The sequence below is a fragment of the Galeopterus variegatus genome, unplaced genomic scaffold (assembly GCF_000696425.1).
Source record: "Galeopterus variegatus unplaced genomic scaffold, G_variegatus-3.0.2 Scaffold2335, whole genome shotgun sequence".
Taxonomy (NCBI): Eukaryota; Metazoa; Chordata; class Mammalia; order Dermoptera; family Cynocephalidae; genus Galeopterus; species Galeopterus variegatus.
Window position 1 is genome coordinate 269077 of NW_007728446.1, and position 16278 is coordinate 285354.

Consider the following 16278-nt stretch of genomic DNA (forward strand, 5'->3'; position numbering starts at 1 on the left):
GACTCCCTGTGGCAAGGACTTTGCTGGTGTCAATTTGGCCTCAAATATGTTTCTTAAAATTGGGAAAATTGATAGCTACTATTAAATTCATTAATGCTTTTTGCTTAAAACGTTAGTGAATGTTAACATGGCTAAGGCCAATACTGTGAATGTCTGGGATAAAAACATAGCATTACTATTTTGCTTGTCTTATTTCATTTGTCTTAATGTAGGCTAAGTGTAAGTTCACAGGACTGAAAGATAATTACCCTTTCCCAGCTCTGGTAGCCTCAGTTCTGTTCTCTCCTTTTGAAAGTTCATTGTACTATTTTGATTTTTGTATCTTTCTTTTTTTTTCATTATTATTATTTTTAGCTCCCACTTACAAGTGAGGACATGTGGTATTTCTCTTTCTGTGTCTGGCTTATTTCACTTAATATAATTTTCTCTAAGTTCATCCATGTTGCTGCAAATGGCAGAATTTCATTCTTTTTTATGACAGAGTAGTATTCCATTGAGTGTATACATCACATTTCCTCATCCAGTGGTTCATTGATGGACATTTAGGTTGGTTCCAACTCTTGGCCATGGCAATAAACAATAAACATGGGAGTGCAGATATCATTTTAACATGATGATTTACATTCCTTTGGGTAACACCCAGCAATAGAATGGCTGGGTCATATGGAAGTTCTATCTGTAGTTGCTTGGTGAACATCATACTATTTTCCATAATTGCTGTACTAATTTACAGTCCCACCCACAGTGTAGAAGGATTTGCTTTTTTACTGTTGTTTGAGTTCTTTGTATTTTCTGGATATTAATCTCTTGTTGGATGCATGGTTTGAAAATATTTTCTCCTATTCTGTAGTTTGTATTTTCACTCCATTAATTGTTTCTTTGGCTGTGCAGAAGCTTTTTAGTTTGATATAATCCCATTGGTTTATTTTTTCTTTTGTTGCCTGTGCTTTTGGGGTCTCATTCGTAAAGTCTTTGCCCATACCTACTTCCTGAAGTGTTTCCCCTGTGTTTTCTTTCAGGATTTTTATAGTTTCCGGTCTCATATTTAAGCCTTTAGTCCATTGTGAGTTGATTTTGTTATATAGCAGAGGTACAGGTCTAGTTTCATTCTTCTACTTAAAGATGTCTGGTTTTCCCAGCACCATTTATTGAGGAGGCAGTCTTTTCCCGAGTGTATGTGATTGATGCCTTTGTCAAAGATCAGTTGGTTGTAAGTATATGGGTTGATTTCTGAGTTCTCTATTCTGTTCCATTGGTTCAAGTGTCTGTTTTTATGCTAATACCATGCTGTTTTGGTTACTATAGCTTTGTAGTATTATAAGTTGAGGTCAAGTAGTATAATGCCTCCAGCTTTCCTTCCTTCCTTCCTTCCTTCCTTCCTTCCTTCCTTCCTTCCTTCCTTCCTTCGCTATTCAGGTTTTTTGTTGTTCCATATGAATGTTAGTATTGTTTTTTTAAATTTTTGTGAAGAATATCATGTGTTTTGATGGAAACTTCTTTGAATCTGTAGATTGCTTTGTCAGGTTTTTTGTTGTTCCATATGAATGTTAGTATTGTTTTTTTTAATTTTTGTGAAGAATATCATGTGTTTTGATGGAAACTTCTTTGAATCTGTAGATTGCTTTGGGTAGTATGGACATTTTCACAATGTTGATTTTTCCAATCCAAGAATGTAGAACATAGAATGTCTTCCCATATTTTCATGTCCTCTTTAACTTCATTCAGCAGTGATTTGTAGTTCTCATTGTATAATCAATTTACTTTGGTTAGATTGATTGCTAGGTATTTTATTTTTTTGGTGACTATTGTAAATGGCTTAGCTTTCATCATTTCTTTTTCTTCTAGTTGATTGTTGGAGTACAGCTACTGATTTTTGTGTGTTGACTTTGTATCCTGCAACTTTAATGAAATTGTTTATCAGCTCTAAGCTTTTTGGTAGAATCTTTGGTTTTTCTCTATATAAGGTCATATCATCTGCAAATAGGGACAATTTGACTTTGTCTTTTCCAATCTGGATGCCTTTTATTTTCTTTCTCTTGCCTGATTGCTCTGGCTAGTACTTCCAGAAGTAGTGATAGTGGGCATCCTTGTCTTCTTCCTGTTCTTAAGGGAAAGTCTTTCAGCTTTTCCCCATTCAGCATGATATAGGTGGTGGGATTGTTATATATGGATTTTATTGTATTGAGATATATTCCTTCTGTACCTAATTTGCTCAGAGTCTTCATTGTGAAGGGCTAATGCATTTTGTCAAATGCTTTTTCTGTCTGTTGAGATAATCATATGGTTTTTGTTCTTGATTTTGTTGATGTGGTGTATCACATTAATTGACTTGTCTCTTTTGAGCCATCCTTGCGTCTCTGGGATGAATCCCACGTGATCATGCTGCATATTTTGTTTAGAATTTTTGTGTCTATGTTCATCAAAGATATTGACCTGTAGTTTTCTTTTTTTTTTTTTGTATCTTTGTCTGGTTTGGGGATGAGTTTGGGAGAGTGGCCTGTATTTCAGTTTCTTGGAATAGTTTGAAGAGAATCGGTATTAATTCCTCTTTAAAGGTTTGGTAGAATTCAGTAGTAAAGCCACCCAGTACTGGGCTTTTCTTTGTTGAGAGATTGCTGATTACTAATTCAGTCTCATTGCTTGTTATAGGTCTCTTCAGGTTTTCTGTGTCTTCTTGGTTCAGTCTCGGTAGTTTGTATGTGTCCAGAAATTTATCTATTTCCTCCAGGGCTTCAAATTTGTTGGCATGTAATTGTTTATAATAGTCTCTATTGATTCTTTGTATTTCTGTGGTGTCAGTTGTAATGTCTCATCTTTCATTTCCAATTTTTGTTATTTGGGTTTTCTCTCCTCTTTTTTTTAGTTACCCTAGCTAATGGTTTTTCTATTTTGTTTTCCTTCTTTAAAAACAATTTTTTGTTCCATTGGTCTTTTGTACCATTTTTGGGGTCTCTATTTCATTTAGTTTTACTCTGATCTTAATTATTTCTGTCTACTAATTTTGGGATTGGATTGTTCTTGTTTTCCTAGTTCTTTGAGACGTATTGTCAGGTTGTTTATTTGAAATCTTTCTATTCTTTTGATGTAATCATTTATTGCAATAAACTTCCTTTTAGTATGGCTTTTGCTGTATCTCACAGGTTTTGGTATGATGTGTTTTTATTTTCATTAGTTTCAAGAAATTTTTTGATTCCTGTTTAATTTCTTCTTGGACCTATAGTTCGTTCAGGAGCATGTTGTTTAATTTCTGTGTGTGTATATAGTTTCCAGAGTTTGACTTGTTACTGATTTCTAGTTTTAATCCATTGTGGTCTGAAAAGATACCTGAAATGATTTCAGTTTTTTAAAATTTGTTGAGATTTGATTTGTGACCTAACATATGTTCTATCCTGGAGAATGTTCCATGTGCTGATGAGAAGAATGTATATTCTATAGTTGTTGGATGAAAAGAAAAGTTCTGTAGATTTCTGCCAAGTCTGTTTGGTCTAAAGTATAGTCTAAATCCTGTGTTTCTCTGTTGATTTGTTGCCTAGATGATCTGTCCAATATCGAGAGAGGTGTGTTCAGGTCCCCAACTTGTATTATTGTATTGGGGCCTGTCTCTTTCATTAGGACTAATAGTATTTGCTTTGTATATTTGGGTGCTCCAGTGTTGGGTGCATATATATTTATGACTGTTATGATTGCTGGATAGATCCTTTTTCATTGTATAATGGCCTTCTTTGTCTCTCTTTACAGTTTTTGGTTTAAAGTCTATTTTATCCTATATAAGGATAGCTACTCCTGCTCGTTTTTCATTTCCATTTGTATGGTGTACCTTTTTCCATCACTTCAATTTTAGTCTGTGTGTGACTTTCTGGATGAGGTAAGTCTCTTGTGGAGAGCATATAGTTGGGTCTAGCTTTTTTTCCAATCAGTTAGTCTGTGTGTTTTGAGTGGGGAATTTAATCCATTTACATTTAGGGTTGTTATTGAAAGGTATTGTCTTACTCCTGACATTTAATTGCTTTCTTATTGTTGATTGAAATATCTTTTGTTCCTTTCTTTCTCTTTTATTGTTTGTCATCGGTATTCGTTGGCTTTTTGAGGTGGTGTGATATAGTTTCTTTCTCTTTCTCATCTGTTTTACCTGTGATGTTTGTTCTTTCTCGTGTATTCATGGTGGTGATTATCATTTTGGGGGTTCCAGGTGCAGAACTCCCTTCAGGATTTCTTGTAGACCTATTTGTGTGGTGGTGAACCCCCACAGCTTTTGTTTGTTGGGGGAATACACTATCTCCCCTTCAGTTCTGAAGGATATCCTTGCCTGGTATAGTATTCTTGGCTGATAAATTTTTCTCTTAGTACTTTGAGTATATTATCCCATTCTCTTCTGGCTGTAGGGTTTCTGATGAAACATCTGCTGTTAGTCTGATTGGGATTCCCTTATAGGTGACTTGATGCTTTTCTCTTGCTGTTTTTAGGATACTCTCTTTGACTTTGACTTTTGACAGTTTGACTACAGTGTATTTCAGAGACAACCTTTTTGGATTGAATCTGTTTGGGGATATTTAAGCCTCTTGGTTTTGGAAGTCTGTATCTCTACCAATATCTGGGAAGTTTTCCGCTATTATTTCATTGAATATGTTTTCAATGCCTTTTCCTTTCTTCTCCCTTTCCAGAACACCCGTGATTCAGATGTTTGTGCACTTAAAGTGGTCTGCTAGCTCTCTTAGATTTTCTTCATTTTTAAAAAATTCTTTTTTCTTTTCTCTTTTTTTGGTCTGCTTGGGTTATTTCAAAAAAGACTGTCTTCAAAATCAGAAATTCTTTCTTCTGCTTGCTCTAGCCTGCTGCTTACGCTCTCAATTGTAGTTTTTATTTCGTTGAATGAGTCTCTTAGTACCTGGAGTTCTACTACATTCTTTTTTATAATATTTATCTCTTTGTAACTTTCCTCCTTGAAAGCCTGGGTTGATTTTCTCATTTCATTGTATTATCTGAGTCTTCTTCTATCTTACTGAGTTTCTTTAAGATTGTTTCTTGGAATTGCCTTTCAGACATATCAAGGGTTTCCTGGTGTATGGCGTCTGGTATTTGAAAATTATAGTGAATTCTAGTCTCCCTATGTTGATGCCTAGTCTTTTGGTAGTTGCTTCTTCTATTATTCTGGGGTGGCTTTTGAGGAGAGAGACTCCTTCCTATAGACTTTTATATATTGCCTACTGGGTGGGGTGTTTTAATTTTGGTTATGGGTAGACTCAGTAGTTTCAGCAGTTCTGGGTAGACTCAGTTGTTCTGGGTAGGCTTAGTAGTTCTGGGTAGACTCAGTATTTCTGAGGGACACTGACAGCTAAGTCAGTGACTGGGGCTGTGTGTGTGGCTGGGCCCAGGCAGGTGAGTGGGAGCCATATGGGAAGCCACATGGCTCAGGCTGCTCAGGTGGCTGAGCCCACATGTGTGGGTGGGACCATGCAGGTCGTTGTGGCAGCTGGGACCATGTAGGCAGCTGGATGTCTGGTGCCAGGCGGTATCTATTTTTATGCCACTTCCACATGGGTGGGTGGAATTTGCCCATTTTTTAATGGTATTATTTGGGCTTTTTGCTATTGAGTTGTTTGAATTCCTTGTATATTCTGGATATTAATCTTTTGTTGGATAAACAGTTTGCAGATATGTTTTCCCATTTTGCTGGTTGCCTCTTTACTCTGTTGGTTGTTTTCTGTAGTATTCAGAAGGTTTTTAGTTTGATATAATCCCATTTGTCTACTGTTGCTTTCATTGCCTATGCTTTAGCAGTCTTCTCCATGAAATTTTTGCCCAGACTAATGTCTTTGAGTGTTTGCCCTTTATTTTTTTCTAGTAGCTTTATAGTTTTAAGTCTTACAGTTAAGTCTTTAATCCATAATGAGCTGATTTTGGTATATGGTGAAAGATAGGGGTCCAGTTTCTTTTTTTGCATATAAATGTCCATTTAAAAAAAAACACCACAAATTTTCATACCCTTTAGTACCTGCTTTTTACATTAATATATCTGACCATACTTTCATGTTAATAACTAACTAACTAACTCAACTATGTTGAGTTTTCCAGCACCATTTATTGAACAGACTGTTCCTTCTCCAACATATGTTCTTGGCACCTTTGTGAAAAATCAATTAGTTGTAGGTACATGGACTTATATCTACATTCTCTTTTCTGTTCCATTAGTCCATATGTCTATTTTTATGCCACTACCTTTCTGTCTTGATTACTATAGCGTTGTACTGTACTTTGAAGTCTAGTAGTGTAATTCATTCAGCTTTGTTCTTTTTGCTCAGGACTGCATGGTCTTTTGTGGTTCCATATGAGTTTTAGGGTTGTTTTTCCTACTGTTATGTAAAAATATTATTAGTATTTTGATAGGGATTGCATTGAATCTGTATATTGGTTTGGGTAGTATGGTCTTTCTGACAGTATTAATTCTTTTAATCCATGAACATAGGATGTCTTTCCATTTTTTTGTGTCCTCTTTCATTTTTTCATTAGCATCTTGTAGTTTTTATTGTAGAAATCTTTTATCTCCTTGGTTAATTTTATTCTTAGGTATTCCATTTGTTTTGTAGCTATTGTAAATTGGATTACTTTCTTAATTTCTTTTTCAGCTCGTTCATTGTTGTGTAGAAATGCCACTGATTTTTGTGTATTAATTTTGTATCCTGCAACTTTACTGAATTTGTTGTTCAGTTCTACGTCTGTTTTGGTGAAGTCTTAAGATTTTTCTATATGTAAGATTGTGTCACCAGCAAACAGGGACAGTTTGACTTCCTCTTTTCCATTTTTTTTTTCAAACACACTGTAAGATTTATTTACATAGATTTTACATACATTCAGTATTACAAGTAACTTATACATGATGTTAATTATACAGCAGGATGTTACTCAAATACTACACCATCTTATATAATGGACATCCATAAATTTTGGTATCCCTGGGGGATTCTGAAAAAAATCACCTGTGGATACCAAGGAATCACTGTACATTGATAGTGTTTCTTTTTTGTGGGAGTTCTGTTATGCATCCTGAGGTTTGGCATCTGGGGAAAGGATTTTCCACATTTATTATATTTATGGTTTTCCACAATTATTACATTCAAGAATTCAAGACTTTCACCAGAAGGCAAACCTCAGCATGCATCAGAGAATTCACACAGGGCAGAAGCCATATGAATGTAATGAGTGTGGAAAATCCTTTTCCCAGAAGATAAACCTCTGTGCACATCAGAAAATTCGCACAGGGGAGAAGCCCTGTGCATGTAATGAATGTGGGAAAACCTTTCAGATAGTCAATCTACAGCAGGCATCTGAGAATTCACACAGGTGAGAAACCATGTGAATGTAATGAATGTAGGAGATCTTTCTGTGATCAGTCAGTCTTCATTAGGCACAAGAGAATTCACACAGGAATAAAACCCTATGAATGTAGTGAATGTGGGAAAACCTTTCACCTGAAGTCACACTTCAGCAGCCATCAGAAAATGCACACAGATGAGAAACCATATGAATGTAAAGAATGTAAGAAGACTTTCTGCATTAAATCCATCATCCATATTCATTAGAGAACTCACACAGGTGAGAAACCATATGAATGTAAACAGTGTAGGAAATCTTTTAGCCAGAAGTCAAACCTCTTTTCCATTTTGGATGCCCTTTCTTTTTCTTGTCTAATTGGTCTGGCTTAGATTTCTAGTACTGTGATGATAAGAGTGGTGAAAGTGGGCATCCTTATCTTGTTCCTGTTCTTAGAGGAACAGCTTTTAACTTTTTCCTGTTCAGTATGATATTAACTGTGGGTTTGTCCTGTATGGCTTTTGTTGAGATACTTTCCATCTATACTGAAGTTAAGAGTTTGTTTTTTTTTTATCATGAAATAGTGTTGGATTTTATTAAATGCTTTTTCTGCATCTATTGAGAAGATCATATCGTTTTTGTCCTCCATTTTTGTGAATTATCACATTTATTTATTTGTGCATGTTGAAATTTCCTTGAAAACCTGAAATCAATCCCACTTGATCGTGTTGTGTAAACTTTTTTTGATATGCTATTGAATTCATTTCGCTAGTATCTTGTTGAGAATTTTTGCACCTATGTTCATCAGGGATACTGGCCTGTAGTTTTCTTTTTTCATTGTGTTTTTGTCCGATTTTGGTGTTAGGGTGATGCTAGCCTCATAGAAATAGTTTGGAAGAATTTCCTCATCTTCAATTTTTGGAGTAATTTGAGAAGAATTAGTATTCTTCTTGAAAAGTTTGGTAGCATTCAGCAGTGAAACCATCTGGGCCTGGCCTTTTCTTTGTTGGGAGACTAATGATTACTGATTCAGTCTTGTTATTCGTTATTAGTCTGTTCGTGTTTTCTTTTTCTTCTTGATTCAGTATTGGTAGATTGTATGTGTCCAGAAATTTATCCATTTCCTCAGCTGGAATAGGCAACACTGGGCAAGGATGCCATGGTTGCGGGTAAGAACTTGGGCCCCTGGGAGAGGCATTGGGACACTCTGAGATTATCAGCTGGAGTGGGCCGCTCTGGGCAGGGTTGTTGGGGTTGCAGGCAGGACTCTGTGCCCCCAAGAGAGCTCTGGAGAGCTCTGCAGTTCCTCAGCTGGAGTGGGTGGCTCTGGGTAGATTCACTGAAACCACGGATGGGACTCTATACCTTCAGGAGAGGCATGTGGGTGCTCCACTAAAGGGAGCAGGATTGGTGGCAGAAGGCCCGGATGGTCAGCTCTCAGGCCCTGGAAAGTATGAATACTTTTCCACTGCTACAGTGCTCCCAAGCGGCGCACTGTAGCAGTGTGCCACTGGGCTGGCCCCCAACACATTTTTTTAGTATCCATCATAGTGGGTGTGAAGTATCTCATTGTGTTTTTTTTTTTAATTGAGGTGAAAATTCACATAATATAAAATTAACATTTTAAAGTGAACAATTCAGCATTTAGTACATTCACAATGTTGTGCAACCACCACCTCTGTCTAATTACAAAATATTTTAGCAACCCAAAAGGAAACCCTGTACCCATTAAACAATCACTCCTCATTCCTTCCTCCCAGTCCCTGACAACCACGAATCTGTATTCTGTTTGTATGAATTTTCATATTCTAGATATTTCATGTAAATATTATCATACATTATGGGATCTTTTGTGTCTGGCTTCTTTCACTCAGCATAATATTGCTGAGGTTCATCCACATTGTAGTATGTACCACTACTTCAATCCTTTTTATGGTTGAGCAATATTTTGTGTGTGTGTGTGTATGTGCATATCTGTTTATCTGTTGATGGACATTTGCATTGTTTTCACCTTTTGGCTGTTGTGATTAGTGCTGCCATGAGCTTTTATGTACATGTATTTGAGTACCTGTTTTCAATTCTTTGGGAAATATATACACCTAAGAGTGGAATTTCTGGGCTACGTGGTAATCTTATGTCTAACTTTCTGAGGAATCACCAGTTTTCCACAGCACTAAACCATTTTACATTCCCACCAGCAATGTGCAAGTGTTCCAATTTCTTTACACCCTCACCAACACTTGTAATTTTTTGTTTTTTGATTGTAGCCATCCTAATAGGTGAGAAGTAGTACTTGATTGTGGTTTTGATTTGCATTTTCCTAATGACTGATGATGTTGAGAATCCTTTTATGTGCTTATTGGCCATTTCTATATCTTCTTTGGAGAAATGTTTACTCAGATCCTGTGCCCATTTTCAAAGGGAGTGTCTTTTAATTGTTGAGTTGTAAGAGATCTTTATATATTCTGGATACTAGATGCTTATCAGATATGTGATTTTCCAATATTTTTTCCCATTCTTTGGGTTGTATTTTTACATTGACAATGTCCTTTGATGCACAGAAGTTTAAATTTCTTTTTGAACTTCAGTTTATCTGTTTTTTCTTTGGTTGCTTGTGCTTTAGGTGTTACATCTAAGAAACTGTTCCCTAATCCAAGATTATAAAGATTTATACCTTTTTTTATTTTAAAAGCTTTATAGCTTTTCATATTATATTTAGGTCTTTGATCCATTTTGGGTTAATTTTTTATTAATCCAAATGTTAGGTGAGGGAGAGGTTCAACTTTATTAATCTGACAGTGGATATCCATCAACACCATTTGTTGAAAAGATTATTTTTTCTATTGAATAGTGTTGGTTCCTTTGTAAAAAATCAATTAGTCATAGATGTATGGATTTATTGCTGGAGTATCAATTTTCTTCCATTGATCTATATGTCTGTCTTTATGCCATAACCACACAGTCCTGATTATTGTTTTATAGTAAGTATGGACATCAAGATGTGTCTCTTTCAACTTTTTTTTTTTTCAAGACTGTTTTGGCTGTTCTGGGTTCTTGAGTTTTCCATGTGGATTTTAGGATCAGCTTTTTCATTTCCACAAAAGAAGTGGTTGGAACTTTGATGGGATTTACAGTAAATCGTGGATCAATTTGAGGAGTATTGTAATTCACTAATACAATATGTTGTATATTATATATATATAAGATTGTATCATCTGTAAAAAGAGATATTTTTACTTCTTCCTTTCTGGTTTTGTTGCTTTTTATTTCTTTTTCCCACGTAATTGCCTTGGCTGGAACCTCCAGTGCAATGTTGGATGGATAGAAGTGGTGAGAACAGACATCCTTGTATTGTTCCTGATCTTAGTGGGAAGGTTGTTAGTTTGTCCACATTAAGTATGATGTTAATTGTGGGATTTTTGTAAATGCTCTTTATCAAGATGAGGAAATTTCTTTCTATTTCTAGTTGGTTGGGAATTTTTGTCATGAAAATGTGTTGAGTTTTCTCAGATGTTTTCCTGTGTCTATTGAGATCATCTTGTGGATTTTGTTCTTTATTCTGTTACTGTGGTATTATTACATTGATTGATTTCAAATGTTGAACTAAGCTTGCATTTCTTGGTCATAGTATATAACCCCTTTTATATGTTGTTGGATTTGGCTTGCAAGTTTTTTGTTGAGATTTTTATTGCATCTATATTTATAATTGATATTTTTCTGTAGTTTTCTTGTGATGTCTTTGGTTTTGGTATCAAGTAGTACTGGGCTCTTAAAATGATTTTGCAAGATTTTCCTCTTTTCCTACTTTTGGGAAGAGTTTGTGAGGGATTAGTGTTAATTCTTCTTTAAAATGTTTTACAGCATTTAGCAGTAAAGACATCTGGTTCTGGGCTTTTCTTTGTGAGAAGGTTTTTTGTGTTTTTGTTTGTTTGTCTGGTTTTTGATTATTATTATGGGTTGAATATTCCTTATCTGAAATGCTTGAGATCAGAATTATTTCAGATTTTGGAAAATTTGCAGATACTTAATGCAGTTGCACACCCTAAATCTGAAAATACAAAATACAAAATACTCTAATGTGCATTTCCTTTGAGTGTCATGTCAGAACTCAAAACGTTTGGATTTTGGAGCATTTTGGGTTTTTGATTTTCTGATTAGGTATGCTCAAAATGTACTAGTGATTCAGTCTCTTGTTATAGGTCTGTTTAGATTCTCTACTCCCCGCCCCCCCCTTTTAAGTCATTTTCAGCAGTTTGAGTCTTTCTAGGAATTTGTCCATTTCATCTAGGCTATCTAATTTGTTGGCATAAAATTGGTCACAGTAGCCCTTTATCTTTATTTCTGTAAGGTCAGTAGTAACGTCCTCTCTTTTATTCCTAATTTTAGTAATTTTTGCCTCCTATACTTTATTCTTGGTTAGTCCAACTAAAGGTTTGTCAATTTTGTTGATATTTTCAAGGAACCAACTTTTGGTTTTATTGATTTTTCTCTGCTGTTTTCTGTATTCTATTTTATTTCTACTCTAGTTTGCATGATTTTATTCCTTTTGTTTGCTTTGGGTTTAACTTGCTCTTCTTTTTCTAGTTTCTTAAGATAAACTTAGGCTATTAATTTGAAAGATTATTATTCTTTCTTAAAATAGGTGTCTACTGCTTTAATTTTCCTCTTTGCACTGCTTTAGCAGCATGCCATAAGTTTCGTTATGTTCTGTTTTCATTTTTATTCATGTCAAAGTATTCTTTAATTTCCCTTGAGATTTCTTTTATGACCCATTTGTTATTTAGAAGTGTGTTGTTAAATTTTCTCATATATGTGAATTTCCCAAATCTCCTTTTATTGATTTCTAATTTTATGCTATTGTGGCTAGAGAACATACTTTGTGTGATCTGGTTTTTTCAAATGTTGCTACCTTTACTGTTACTCTTTATTTCTTATGAGGATTCCAGTTACTGTCTAGTACCATTTTATTTCAACCTAAAGAACTTCATTTAGTATTTCTTACACAGCATGCTTTCTAGCCCCACAGTCCAGACCCCACAAAGATGGGGACCCTGGTAAATTACCCCACACGTTAGGCTGAGATTTTGAAGGGCCACATCCTCAGGAGGTTAAACCAGAAGAAAAGTCCTTATATAAATTCTTTCAATTTTTGTTTATCTAGGAATGTCTTAATTTCTTTTCCTTTTTAAAGAATAGTTTTGCTGGATTTTGAATTCTTGGTTGAATCTTTTTCTTTCAGCATGTTGAATACCTATTGCCTCAAATTTCTGATGAGAAATCAGCTATTCTTCTTATGGAGGATCCCTTGAACATGATGAGCCATGTCTGTCTTTCTGCTTTCAAGATTGTCTGTCTCTTTTTTTCAACAGTTTTATTATATACGTTTTAGACTATGCCTACAGTGCTCATTCCGGCAGTTGACAACTCTCCTTTAGCCTTCATTTCTGATTGCACAGAGCACAAGGTCTGTCAGAAGTGAGATTTACGGTTCTTCTCAGGTCTTTCCTGAGCATGGACACAGCTCTGTACATATGCACAGCTCTGTACACATGCATGGATTTCTAGATTCCCAGGAATATACAGGAGCTCTTCAAAGCCTCCTATGGTCATTTCATTCCCTACATTTTCCTTTTGAGTTTTTTGGTTAGCCTACTCTTTGCCGGATCTTCCCTACCATCTCAGGCAGCTGCAAAGTTAATTGATTACCTCTAATTGTTTTTGACATATGCCCCTGGGAAATAGGCTTTTTGCACAGGATGAGCTCTGAGTCAGCCCAAATAAAGACAACCTTGCATGTGGGGTCTTTCAGGGGACCACCAGACAGGTCATATAATGACAGTTCTCTGGGAATGAGGCTTTGAAAGAGCTCCAACCCTGTTCTTACACCTCTAATGACTGCCAGACTGTCGGGTTTCAAAGCTACTGCAGAGTTGGAGAATGGACGATAGGAACAGGACAAGTTAAAACATGGCAAAGCTTACTGTTCTCACTGAGATTTGGCCGATTGTTTAAGCACTCCATAGATTACTGCAAACCTTTTGTTAATCTCCACAGTCCTGAAAAAGTTGACTCTGACAATCAGTTTTCACTAGTGTTTTCATTGCTTTTATGGAGGAGAGGATTTTTTTTTCCTTTTTGTCTTTTTTCGTGACCGGTAACGGGATCGCAACCCTCGGTGTCGCGCCCGTACCGCGACCGGCAACGGGATCGCAACCCTTGGTGTCGCGCCCGCACCGCGCTCAACCAGTGAGCGGACCAGTCTCTATATGGGCTCCGAACCCTCGGCAGGAGGGCTGCCGCGCTCCCAAGCGCCACACTCTACCGAGTGCGCCACCGGGCCGGCCCTGGAGGAGAGGATTTTTAAAGATTCTTGTTCCCCCAGTTATGCTGATGTCACTCTTCAGTAGCATCTTTTAATTAACTGTCCTTTCTCCTTTAAATTAATCAGCCGACCATAAATTAATGACAAAGAAATTAAGACATAACTGAACTGTGTGAGTCTGTTTCTGGACTTCGTATTCTATTCCATTGTTTAAATGTTTTCCTTTTGCCAATTTCAAATTCTCGATTACTGTAGTTTTATCATAAGACTTGAAATTAGGTAGAGTCCTTCAACTGCTTTTTTTTTTCAAGATTATTTTAGTTATTCTGGTTCTTTTGATTTTTTTATATCTATTTTATTTTATTTTCATTTTGTTTTTTGTGGTTTTTTGGCACCTGGCCAGAACGGGGATCTGAACACTTGACCTTGGTGTTATAACACCCAACTCTAACCAACCGAGCTAACCGGCCAGCCCCCTCATATAAATTTTAGAATGAGCTGATTGGTTTCTACAAAAAAAATTTTTTTCAAGGATTTCTATTGAGATTAGAGAGTTGACATATTAGTAATATTGAATCTTCTAATACATGGATATAATATAGCTCTTCATTTTATTTAGGTCTTTTATTTTTCTCATTAGTATTTTGTAATTTTCAGCATACTAAATCTTGGACATATTTTGTTAGATTTTTACCTAAGAATTTCATGGTTTTGGTATTATTATAAATGGCATTTAAAAAAAAAAAAAAATTTCCAGTGGTTCATTGCTGGTATATAGACATACAATAGATTTCACATTGTATCTTCCAACCTTGATAAACTCACTTATTATAGTATTTTTTTTATAGATTCTTTGGGATTTCCTATATAATCATGTCTGTTGTGAGCAGATATAGTTTTATATCTCCCTTGCCAATCTTAATGTCTTTTATTACTTTTTCTTTCCTTATTGCACCAGCTACAGCCTCCTATATGATGCTGAATAGGAATAGCGAGAGCAGATATCCTTGTCTTTTTCCCAGTCTCAGAGAGAATTTAGTCATTCACCATTAGGATTAATATTAGCTGTAGGATTTTTGTAGATACACTTTATTAGGTAGAGGTGGTTCTCTTTCACTTCTAGTTTGCTAAGTTCTTATTGTGAATCATTGTTAATTTTGTGAAATATTTTTTCCGCATTTGTCGAAATGGTTATGTGGTTTTTCTTTTATAGTCTGTTGATGTGGTGAATTATAATAATTGATTTTTGAATGCTCAATAAGCTTCACATTACTAGGATAAACTTCACTTAATCCTGATTTGTTATCCTCTTTAAATATTGCTGGATTCACTTTGCTAATATTTTGTGGAAGATTTCTGCATCTATGTTTGTAAGCTTGAATTAATTTTTATTCATTTTTTATTTATTATTATTTTACATTCTAAGATGTTGTGGAGCAGTTGTGGGGGGGAAGGGAAAAAGGAGGGGGTTAGGATTGGAGGAGGAGGAACAGGGGCGTGGTTGAGGCCCATAGCATCCCCCTCATTCTGGCAGAGGAGTCCAGGGGGCTTCCAGCGGCAGCTCAGACATGGCTGGGCTGGATGGGAATGTAGTGGGGTGTAGCTGAGGCCCTCAGCTTCCCATTGTCCTGGCTCAGGATCCCAGGGTGCTTCTGGCAGCAGCCTGGTGGTAGTCACTGGGCTGGATGTGGACATTGAGGGGGTATGGCTGAGAATTAATACTTAAATAAATCCCAAGTACCAGTAGGACTACCATTTCTGGTAAAGATGAACTTTATAATTTGCAATAAACCTCCTCTTGACGACAACTAGAAAAGCTGAAAAAAGAAAAAAGTTTTTAAAAGCATCATAGAGCTATCAAACTGATCAAATCCCCACATTTAGAAGGAAGGAAACATGTGCATAAGATACCGTCCATATTACAGTTACAACTGTCATTTTTAAAATAATATATTTTTTGGATCTGGCATAAGTAGTTTCTTTTCTCCTTTTGTTTTTCAAAGGAAGACATAAATGCATTAACTAAAAACCTGCAGACTCTAGAGGAAGAGAATAAGCAGCTGGCAGATCAAATGTCTTCCCTAGAACTTCAGCAAGTCACTTCTGATTACCATGGGGTGGGTATAAAAAGGTCAGTCTAAAGTAAGAATTAATGACTAATGAGTAAAAAAAAAATCAGAAGTCAGGAGATGGGTTTTGTGTTTTAATAATTATCACAAGTTTTAAATGATTCAGGGTAAATATGGCAGAGATCACTACAGTATTCAAACAATAGAGGATTTAAGAAACCAAGAATTTAAGGCAGCTGGTAAATATCTGCCCACACAGATTATCCATAATATTTTTTTATTTGATTTTATTGTGTTCTAGTGGGAAAAATAGATATTTACAACAAAGGACATATTAAAAAATGAATTTAAATAGGTTAATATTTTTTTAAGTTATAAATTGCTGTTTATTTTTTTTAAGTTTATTAATATTATTTTTTTACATTTTAAGATGTTGCAGAGCAGTTGGGGGAGAGGGGGAGAGGAGAAGGGGAATGAAAGGAATGAAATAGGGTGGGAGAAGGAGGAAGGGGGGGTCGTGGTTGAGGCCCATGGCACCCCCCTCATTCCTTCAGAGGAGACCTGGGGGCTTCCAGCTAT

General features: G+C 35.9%; 1 protein-coding gene across 1 annotated transcript in view; it reads left to right on the plus strand.

Annotated features, from left to right (window-relative positions):
- Window positions 1-16278, plus strand: part of LOC103597509 (coiled-coil domain-containing protein 150-like) — a 71570-nt gene that overhangs the window by 39607 nt on the left and 15685 nt on the right. The window contains 1 exon segment of the mRNA XM_008581364.1: window positions 15634-15747. Coding sequence (XP_008579586.1) covers window positions 15634-15747 — 114 coding nt within the window.